The 11,234-nt window shown below is 36.7% G+C and overlaps 1 protein-coding gene across 13 annotated transcripts in view; it reads left to right on the top strand.

Moving 5' to 3' along the window:
• Positions 1 to 2,567, top strand: part of MAGI1 (membrane associated guanylate kinase, WW and PDZ domain containing 1) — a 687,439-nt gene extending 684,872 nt beyond the window's left edge. For 9 of the 13 annotated variants that reach the window (XM_044077950.1, XM_044077948.1, XM_044077957.1 and 6 more), the window contains one exon: positions 1 to 2,567. This exon is cut by the window's left edge and continues 142 nt beyond it. In XM_044077950.1, coding sequence (XP_043933885.1) covers positions 1 to 610 — 610 coding nt within the window. In that variant the 3' untranslated portion in view covers positions 611 to 2,567. The other 4 variants (XM_044077955.1, XM_044077951.1, XM_044077956.1 and 1 more) reach the window with 1 other exon arrangement.
• The last annotated feature ends 8,667 nt before the right edge of the window (positions 2,568 to 11,234 follow it).

Below are 11,234 nucleotides of genomic sequence, written 5' to 3'. Positions count from 1 at the left end.
ACCAAGAAAAGAAACTAACAGCAGCAGAGAACACAGCAGACAACATAATGAACATCGCACATGGAATGGGACTTATGAACGAAATGATAACTTTACAGCTAGGAGAAGAGATGGTTTACATGAAGGAAGGAAAGAACGAACAGCAAGGAATATGGAAAGTGAACAAAATAATCGGAGGCATAGATCTCCAGAAGAAAGAAGGGCACAGCCAAGAGTTGCAGGTAATACACTTGAAGTTAGAGATAGACATGCTAGAAGGAACAATGATCCTCCAGAAAAGCAAAGGGAAAGGTCACCCAATAGAATAAAGGATCGATCACCTACTAGAAGAAGGAATTCACTTGAAAGATTAAATGATCAAACATCTGACCGGAAAAGAGAATACTCACCTGAAAGGAGGAGAGCAAAATCATCGGACAGGAGAAGGGAAAGATCACCTGAAAGAATAAGAGAGCGGTCACCTGATAGAAGAAACAGGAATGAAAGACATAGACATGGAGATCCTAGAGATCATATTTCCAAGTATGACAATGACAAAAACTCCAGGCATCCTCCCCCAGTGTTGAGGCCAAGACCATACAAAGAATGCAGTACTGATCTCAGCATATGACCTTGTGCCCTACTGCTGAGTTTTATTTATATTGAGATGGAAAAGTGCTGTGTGTCCCATGAAGAAATGAGGGAATGACATTTTCAGAATAAATCCAAACAGAGTCCATATTCTTGTCTAACCAAACATCCAGAACCAGCTGATTCAAGTATTAGCAGAGTCTGGTTGTTAAATGATGCTGAAATGTGCCTGATGTTTCATACCACAAAGATTGTGTCAAGATATGTTTTGGAAACTGTTGTCAAGAATATGTATCATGCATTAGAAAATGTTCATCCTTGTATGCATGTGTTTTATGACTCTTCCTTCATCAGGCCATTTTTAGTTGGATTTCATAATACCAGGATTAAGCAGCAAGATCATTCATTTAAAACAAGCTTCATATGACTGCTGCTTTTATGGTGAAATCCATAATATTGGTTTGGATTTTTGTATACAGTTTATAACTCTAGGAGGTGATGTTAACATGATCCTGCTGAAAATAAAATTATTTAATCTAATGTGGGCGAATAGTTCAGAAATTAATACTGCTGTAATGAAGGATATTTATATGACAAGAGCACAAAATCTTAATTTTAAACCTTTTTATTTTTAGTTTATTTAAACTTGAGTGTTCCTACTGTAGTCCTCATGATGCATAGAGACTACTGCTGGTATTTTGCTTGCGATTCCCCAAACAGGTGTTAGAATAACATGCTCATTTATATCACTGGACTTTCTGTATATATGTGAAGGATACAAAGCAGTGTTATTTCCTAGAGATGCATGTATGCTTCATCAGCTGAAGTAAAGCATTTAAAAATGAGCCTGTATTAAATTCACCTGCCTCAAACAAGTTGAAGAAGCCAATGGGGATAAATATTTCCCATGATTTACTGGGTCCAGTATTCTGTTGCCTCAAGCCTGTGTGACGGGCTTTTAACCAAAATCAAAGAGTTTCATGGACTGAACTTTGACAAATCAAACTATTTATAGACATGCACTAAAAGGTTATCTACATTATAAAGTATATTTCCAGTCACTTGAAGGAAAAAGATATGTCACCAGAAATATCTCTGGTTATAAGTCTTGCTATAGATATGATGTAATTTAAACCTGATAATGGAGAGATTATAAAATATTTTATTAAATTGAAACAGTGTGATAAAAGGTCTGCTGTGGCACTGATTGAAGAATTTAATGGACTACTTCCTAGCTGAGCCACGATGCTTGCCATTACTGTTAGACAACTGAGGTGTACCGCTGCTTTCAGTGCATTAGTGTGTACATGTATACTATTTCATATTTTTCATAAAACACTAAACGCATCCTACATTTTATCACCATTGTTTCCATGGTACTGTAAAAACAAAACAAGCTTATGGCCAGCCATCTTGTGTACAGAGTTTAAACTGTAATTAATAGCTTGTCAAAAATTGTTGCCTTTTTCTTGTATAAAAGAGAATTTATGACAAAACTTAGCTGTGAGGAATGTGATAAGTGTTTATATTTCTGAAATGGAACAAAATGATTCTTGGGGAAATATTTTAATGTAAACTGAATCAGGTATGTAAAGCCGTTTTAAAATGGATAACCATTTAAGTAATTCTGAAGCTTTTGTTGGTTTGAATTATCATTTACTTGATGGTGGGCCTGCCTGTGTATTATACAGCACTTGTATGCAGTCTGTTCTTTATAATTTCTTGCAATGTGCTAAAACATAATTTTCTGTGTTGATGAAGATTATATGGGCCAATTTTTTTTATAAAACACTATGCATATATAAATACTACATTGTTCATAGCTTTATTTGACCCATGAGGCTATACATAACATTAGTCTAAGTACAAGTAGATGTGGACTTACTCAGTAAAAGCTTCTTTCCTTGAAACAGAACACACTGTATATGTAGCTACAAAAAAGAAGTCTGTGAATGCTATTTTTATTATCAAATAAAGTTTTCCATACAAATAAGTAATTGTGGCATTCCAAGGCATTTCAGTAAGTTTAGCATGTACGTTTTGTATTTCTTTTACCGTGATTACAAAATTAATCTGGAGGAACATTAATTACCATGTTGTTAGGCTTCTATTCTGCAGTAATCACCTAAATATGCCCTTGCTTCTTTTACATGTTTTGTCAAGCATGACGCATACACTAGAAGGTAGATGGACTCTGAAAGTTGCTTGAAAAGGTGTCTGCAGATGTTTATAAATGTATGCTGGCTGCAAAGTTTGCTAAAAGTAGTAAAAAAGAGGTAAGTGCATATTTAGCTTTAGGAGTGTCATCTTTCTCCCAAGTCACTCATTTTTCATTGAATGTGTTGTATACCATTGGAAATTTAGACTGGCTAGTTAGATTCATATTTACATTTTTCATTCCTAGTGGTCTTATGAAAGTGAGAGAATATCTCTCTCTTTAATATCTCCAGGTATTTTGGCTTTCTAATACCATGATGGGAATGGACCCCATTCCTAAGTCAAAGTATGATTAAAATTCATGAAATTGTATTGGTTCAGTCTTTGATGATAGCCAGAAGTTGGATCTGAATGGAGAGATGATAAATCAGCAAGCAATGGAAAGTAGTATTGCTGGAATTTAATTTATCCTCAAGTCTTGGTGAGTAACCTTCATGAGGTAGACCCTGTTTTCACAATATCTCACCAAGATAATGCTGATATATAGACTGCATTTTATATAGCATGTGTCATGAGCAGTAGGTTAAAAAAAAGATATCTGGGTACACAAGAGTCAGGATAAAAAAGTACCCAATGCTGGTAGGTGCACTGGTGCCAGGAGGTAGAATCCTTAAGACATGGAAACATTTCTACAGTGGGGGCTAGACCAGGCCCAGGGTGAGGTTGGGCCCCCCTGTTGTAGAAGGAAGTAGTACAGAAAAATCACAAAAATTGATAGGCCAAAAAAGAGCCATAAAGTCAATAGAGTGAACTATTGAGGAAAAAGAAATTATGTTTCATTCTATTATGCAAGAAGCCCAGAACTTCCATACAGAAGATATACAAATACATTGAGAGAAATTAGAAAAAAATTTATCGGAAGCTTCAAATAAAAATTTGTGTTCATTAATACAACAAATGTATGAAAATCATTATACAGACCAAAAAACATTGGGACATTTAAAAAAAGAAGTGACTGAGGGAGTGCAAAAATATAAAGAACACAATCTAGAGGTTTGTGAAAGGTATAAAAAAGAAATATGGACACAGGAAAGAAAGAGAGGTCTGATATGGTGCAATATTTATGGAAAGATTTAGCTAAATTAGTTAATGCAAAAAAAGCAGCCCCCAAAGATATTCAAAGAGAAATATAGGCAAAGGCATCCAGATATGGAAAATTTCACAATACAAAAAATAAGATCACAATCAGTAAATGTAGAACAAAAGATTAGTAAGGTAGAAGTTGAAGTTATGGAATACCTGCAAAGTGAATGATTTAGTGTAGAAAGTCTAACACAGGTCTCCCAAGTTAGGAGAAAAAGATGAAGCAGGAGACATCTGAAGAAGAAATACGGACATGGGAAAGAGAAAGATTTAATACGGTGCAATATGTATGCAAAGAAGAAAGCAAATACAGGCAAAAGCAATAAGGTTTGGAAAACTTTACAATACAAAAAAATAAGAAAACAAGAGGAAAAGTAGAAAAGAGGATAAGTAATGGAGAAGTTAAAGAAATAAAAACTGAGGTTATGGATTACCTCTGAAGTGAAAGATTTAGTCTAGAAAATAGATTGCTATATCACAGCAGGGCAAATCAGTGGAGCCTCAAATTAAGGAGGAACCAGTGGAGTGGGAGACATCTGATCAGTTGCCATATGAGGATACTTTGGAACCTTTCATAGGAAATCAGTACAAAAGTCCAGTTGAAGTTATACAGCAAGGGAAGCACAGTCCACCCTGACACAGTCATTTTTGTGGTGTGATAGGCCAGTGAGTTCCCATACGAAAGAGCAATGGATGGCACATGATGAAACTGAAGAGAATGTGCCACAGGATGATGCTGTGGAACTTTCTATAGAATGCCCTCAGGAAATGGAGAACAAACATTGTGCTGTCAATTTAGAAGAAAATGATCTAAGAGGAGAGTTGCTTGATTTAAGAGAGATGGACAGACGTATTAAGATAAATGAAAGAAATAAGACTACAGAAAGTGAATAAAACCCAAAAAGTTAGAAGTTTGATAAAACAAATGAGCACAGTAATTAGGAATGATCATAGAGATTCATGTGATATAACAGAAGTAAATAAAATATATTACTGTGCAGCTAAATTAATAACAGAAATCTTGCCACAAAACACAAGGCAATAAGCAAAAGGAAAGGGAGAAATCAAATGCCATCATGGAAGTATTGAACAGAGAAAACTGTAAAGCAGTTAAGACAAGAGGTATCCCCGTTAGAAGAGTATAGAAGAGGGAACAGCTCAGCAAAAAAATAGAAAGATAGACATGATAAAAGTAATGCACAGTTTCAAAACAGATCAGGATTTATCATGCACTATCGCAAATAATAAACTAAAAATATCAGCACAGGCAGAAAAACTTAGAAGATACACAGATAAATATAAAGGAAACGTACAAAATAAGCAATTTATTGATGACCCAAAAAAGTTTTATAGAGAACTGGCAAATAAGGCAAAAGGAATTGAAACACCACCAAAAAAGAAGAAATAGATAAATTTGGGAGAAATGTCTATGAAGATGCTGTGGAGCATAACAAAGATGCTAAATGCATAGAAGTAGTAAAAGAAAATAAGAAATTCAAATGTACAGGATATGAAATGAGATGAAGAATAAATGGAAATACTGAAACAAAATTAACAAAAGCTCCTAAATGGAAAACTCAAGGCCTGGATGCACTACCTAACTTCTAGCTAAAAGTGTTAATGTCTTTACATGAAAATTTAGCCATGAGTAAGAACTATTTGTATGCGAACCCTGAACAAACATCAACATGGTTAACAAAAGGGCAAATAGTGCTCCTACTTTAGATTGAACCTGCAAGCTAACTTAAAAACTGTAGACCAATAACTTGTCTTCCAATGATGTATAAACTATACATTGGAATAGATGCCAAAAGAAGTTATCAGGGACCTGGGGACCAAAGTTGACAGTAACCTCTCTTTTGACACTCACATTGCCAAAGTGGTTAGGAAGACCTTCTACATTGCCCACCTGATCATGAAGGGATTCACATCCAGATCAGGAGAGGTCATTGTACCCCTGTACTCTTCACTTATCAGACCAATGATTGAGTACAATGCCCCATTCGGAATGTACCTTACCCGACACCTGCAGCAGTTGGAAAGACCCCAAAAGTTCCTCACCAAAAGGATAAAGGGGCTCAAACATATGTCATACGATGCCCGACTGAAGAAACTCCAGCTCTATTCAGTCGCATACCGCCTGCTCAGAGGTGATCTGTGCCTGACATACAAGGCCATGTCCAACCCGGAATTAATGGACATGCTCCACCTCAAAAATCCAAATCCACCAGAGCCACGAGAGCAAGAGACTTAAACCTCAACACGGATATAAATAGGACATGCTGGAGGGACAGATTCATCACCCAGAGACTCCCTACACTATGGAACAGAATCCCAGTCCATGTGAGGCAGAGCCCCTCACTGACTCTGTTCAAGAGAAATCTTGACGAGTGGATGGGAGATCGTAGGTTTACCCCGGGAATCATCTCTGTATCACTGCTGGACAGAGGCACAGCAAACTAATGGGTATAGTATTCTCATCCTAAGGGGTGGTGAAAGCCACACACACTCTGGCTAGGCTTATAAATGCCCTAGGGCAGATAGCCTAGTATGAACCCATGAACCTATGAACAGAGTTTGTAGTCAGAAGAAAACTCAATCATGGTAATAGAACAAAAGGGTGACTAAAGAAAGTCGTATGGATCAAAGGATCATTTGTTGTTAAACAAAGTCATAATGGAAAACTGTAAAAAAGGGAAGAATTGAAGTATGGCATGAATAGACTCTAAGAAAACATTTGACAGTATCCCACATTTGTAGATGAGAGTCCTTAAAGGACAACCACGGTCGGACTTAGACACATGTGAACTAGGCGACCACCTAGGCTGCCATACAGCCCAATCACATAAAGGGTGCAATATTTATTTATTTATTTATTTTAATGAAAGTTTATTTTTTTTCAACCAGTCTTGATAGTCTGGATTAGTGCTGTTCTTGGCGGGACACTGCCCATAAAACAGAGACTGCCTGTGGCAGCTGGGAGATTAATTTTCTTTTAATAAAAAAATTATGTTTTTTTAAGGGTGTTCACCTTTATGACCACCCTTTACAGCCACAGATGGTGAAAACAAGTCACAAACACCTGTTGTGCCTGTATGACCGATTGTTTACATCTTTGTTTTCTGCACATGGAATATGAACTGCAGAAGATGTTTGGACTGTGCAGTGAAGCAAGAATGGACAAGTGAGAGGTAGGTGTGTATGTATGTTTGTGTATGTGGGGCTTATTGATGTGGGGATTATTGCAAGAATACAATGTTTGACAATGTAGTGTAAAGGATTTTCAGTACATATTATAATTGAATTATCTAGGGGCCACCATAAAATTCTAAGCTTCAAAACTGATTTGTATGAATTTTAATTGAAATATGCAGAAGTGCATTACTAAAATGCTGTTGCTGAAGAGATGACCAAGAGGAGGGTTAGGCATATAAAGAAGGGTTTAACATTTAATGACTGTGCAGTGTTCAAGAATGATGTGAGTAGGGGCTTGACTACAATATATTATGCTGTCTAGTAGAGGAAGGTGATATGGTCTTGTGAAGAAGATAGGTGGGAGAGGGGGCAGGTAAGACAGCTAAGCAGCAGAACATTTCAATGAAACTTCAGGAATCTCTTTTTTTCAGACAGATTGATGAGGCACTGGAATGTCATCCTAGAAAATGTGAATATAGGTCAACAGAGGCATCCAGAGGGTCCCATAGAAATGGAAGGTAAAGCAGCAGATAAGTGCAACAACTCTCTAAGTTTAAATGGCCATATATATGTCTTGTATGGCTGTGTGATTTAGTTAATTCACTTGTTCAATATATTTATTTTCTTAACTGGCATCTGCATTCTATTTCCACCAGCTTTAGAAGTTTGGTCTTGGTCAGTGATTGTTCTGCTCAGGTTTTCACATAAAATAACTAATGGAAAAATACGACTTTTAAAAATATTTCCCATCACATCTGATGTTCTCGCCCTTTCTGCTGTAAGGCTTTGAAGGTTGTAATATTGACTGATGTGTTCTTGGAGGCAGAAGGTCATGTAATTTGTACTTTATTATGAATATAATATTAGATTTCTGCCAAGCTTTCTCAAGAACATAGCCATTTCCCCTTTTCAGTGCTGTACTTTGTTAGCATAATCATGTGTGTTTTGGTGCTTTTTTATGTGTGCTTCTTTAGCTAGTAACCAGAGGACATGACCAGAAAAGCAAACTCACAGAGTTCTGTGATTTATTTTTTGCTCTCCTTTTCTTTCCCATATGTTTCTGTTCTTTCGTTTGCTTTTTAAGCCAAGTACTTTGTCATATCATACCACTACTAAACATGACAACATTTAATGACAGAAGGTGAGCAGGTACCCTCCAGAATACAAGCAAAAACATTCTGTTTTCATCTTTATTTTAAATAACTAAATAAGCTATATTTTGTATTTGTCACTGCATTCCACAAGTTAAGAATAACAACCTATATGGGTGGCTAACTTCCAGGCAGATTTCAAAAATACATTGGACCTGAACATATTCTTTAAGAAAGCAAAGCACAGTTTTGTTTTCCTTTCTTTAACTGCTCTACCTTCATAGTACTCAGTTCTCTCGTTCAATTCTTAGATGGGGTGCCTTCAGTGTACAGTCCACATATCTTCCTTGTGCCTATATAGATTTTTGCCAAGTGGTACAGTTTCATTCTACATCACAAGGCATGTAGTAGGTGCACTGACAATCCCCAAGTTACCCACAGGTGTATGTGTTTGTGTGTAAGAGGTAGGTGGCATACCCCCTCAACTGTCTAGGTTTTCTCAGAATGTCCACAGATTTTGTCCTATATTTTTGTCTGTTCCTCATAAAAGGGATTGAAGTTGCTAAATAATGACATTTAAATTTTAGACTTTATATCCTTTCAATAATGCATACTAACACAAATCCTGTTGTTCTAGAAATGTTCTAAGTTCATGAGAACAATATTTATAATCTGTCCCTATTTATTTTTGGCATTGTCCAGATTTCATGCTGTAAGAGGTTGAGTGTGCATGTGTGTGTGTGTGTGTGTGTGTGTGTGTGTGTGTGTGTGTGTGTGTGTGTGACAGAGAAATGCCTTAGTTAGGGTTAGCAAGTGGTTAGTAAGTTGCTTAGGCTCAAATGTCAAATCCTGTCTACAGGAGACAAGAGCCTGAATCCTCTACCTCAATTACCAAGCTTCATTTTTCAAAGAATTTAGTTTCAAGTACATTTTCAAGGAACTGTGAGCTTCAAGGGAAGACATGTTTACTGCTGCACAAAGTCTGTTTACAATGTGCAACTGTTTTGTTTTGTAAATGGTGTCACAGTTGTGGTATAGAATTTTAAAGCAGTGTTAGTATTACAACAGGTAGCATGTTTGCATTTTGAAGCAAAAGGCTGTGGGTTCTACTGCTACAGCATGTAGATGCATTGCTGACACTGTGTTGTATTTTAAGGGGGTGCAGTCCTGAGTATGCCATCCTTTGGATGACATGCCCTAGTAACTATGAACTTGTTTTCAGTTTGCCATCCATTCCCTAGTGCAATATTACTAGCTTACTTTTTTTTTAATTTAACATAGGCAATTTATTCTTTAAGGGCAGCAGACACTAAATTGGTAGATGAAACACTGAAATGTGAAGTTGTTTGCTAGCAGCAACCTTTTCATTAGTTACAGAGTTCTATAATGTGGAGTTATTCAGATGAATTTTACTTCTGCAGAGATTGTGCATATTGACTAATATCGGTGGATTGTAATGACAAAATTTGAGTGGCGTTTATGGTTGAAATGCTCAAAATTGGGCAGTTTTGCTATTGGTTCATATGTTTTGTTTCATTGCTTACTGGAAAAATGTTCAAAACTAAATTAAAAACACACTATAACAAGTAGTACTGTATTAATCAGGGGTTATAATTTAATTATTATATATTATAATTTAATACAATCAGGAAAGTGAACCAAAGAACATTTGTAACTCATACATGTTCTATAGCAAAATTTGTCCCAAAGAGAATTGTATCTGTATTTCTTTATTTGTAGTTTAGTTTGTACACTGTGGTTTCATCATTTGAAATTGACCTTGTTGTACTCCATTTACTTGTAAATTCCCTCTCACTTGGATTAGCGTTTATATTACCCTATCATACAATTTAAATAGCGAACGCTATTTCATCGTACCTAAAATATCTAAACCACAAAATATCGAACATACAGAATAGCAAATTTTTTCCCAGGGAAAAAATTTGCTTGTTCCGAAACACACACAACACAAGCACGCCAAAATAAGTAAACCACACAAATACACTTAAAAAAAACATAATTCTAACCCTTCACTACTACCTATCCACTCACCTTAACCTAACCCTAACCCTAAAGTCCCTAACTACCGCACACTCACCTTACCCGCTCCCTAACCCTAAAGTCCCTAACTTCTGCACACTCACCTTACCTGGTCCCTAACCACCGCACACTCACCTTACCTGCTCCCTAAATCTAAAGCCCCTAACTACCACAGACTCACCTTACCTGCTCCCTAACCCTAAAGTCCCTAACTATCGCACACTCACCTTACTCGCTGCCTAACCCTAATGCCCCTATCGCACACTCACCTTACACCGATCCGTTCCCACACTTACTTACCCTGTCCGTAACCTCCATTCGCATACTTACTTTATCAGTTTTATTGTTTGATTCATGGTGATTTATTAAAAGTTTTGTAGCCTCTTTTTACTGTCTTGGTTTCATTTTGGAGTTTGTCATTGGGATCTTTTGTGCTTGTGTTTATTTCAGTAGTCATTTAGCCAAGGTTTGATGCTTCCAGTTTCTAAGGTGCACCATGTGCTAGATGTGAGTATTCTCAGGAAAAAAGTGTTGTGATTACTCCCTGTAAGCTAGTGTAATGCGAATCAAAAGCAGCCAGTTAGGTTAGACTGCTTCCAGGGTCAGACGTTGCAGTAGTAATACAGACCAGGTATAGAAAAAGTGTTTGTGTTTCTCCCTACTTAATGTAGGGGTTTAGGTGCATCTTTTTGTGACGTGGCACAGCTGTGTCTAGGGTTAGTTGGTGGTGCTTTTGGATTTAAATAGCGGTATAAAATGGTAAGGATAGCAAAAACTACCCAGCCCTGTACACTTGTGGTAGTACAAAGGTTGCAGAAGAAGGTAGCATCTGGAGTAAGTGTTTATTTTTATTGTTCTTAAGTGAATGTACCTGTGTCTTGTTCAACCGTTGTCTGTAAATGTGTTTCGTTTGCCTTGTTACTGAGTTTAGTTATAAATGGGTGATGTGATCATGACAGTGTGGCTTGCAAATCTGTGGTTGTTGCAATTTACCTCTCTCTCAACTGTCTCTTATTTTGACTCAAAATTTTGCTCTGC

This window comes from Protopterus annectens, chromosome 7.part0, assembly GCF_019279795.1.
Source record: "Protopterus annectens isolate FY-2018-M chromosome 7.part0, PAN1.0, whole genome shotgun sequence".
NCBI classification, from domain to species: Eukaryota; Metazoa; Chordata; order Ceratodontiformes; family Protopteridae; genus Protopterus; species Protopterus annectens.
Note: the sequence above shows the minus strand (reverse complement) of the source record. Positions and strands in the feature narration are given on the sequence as shown.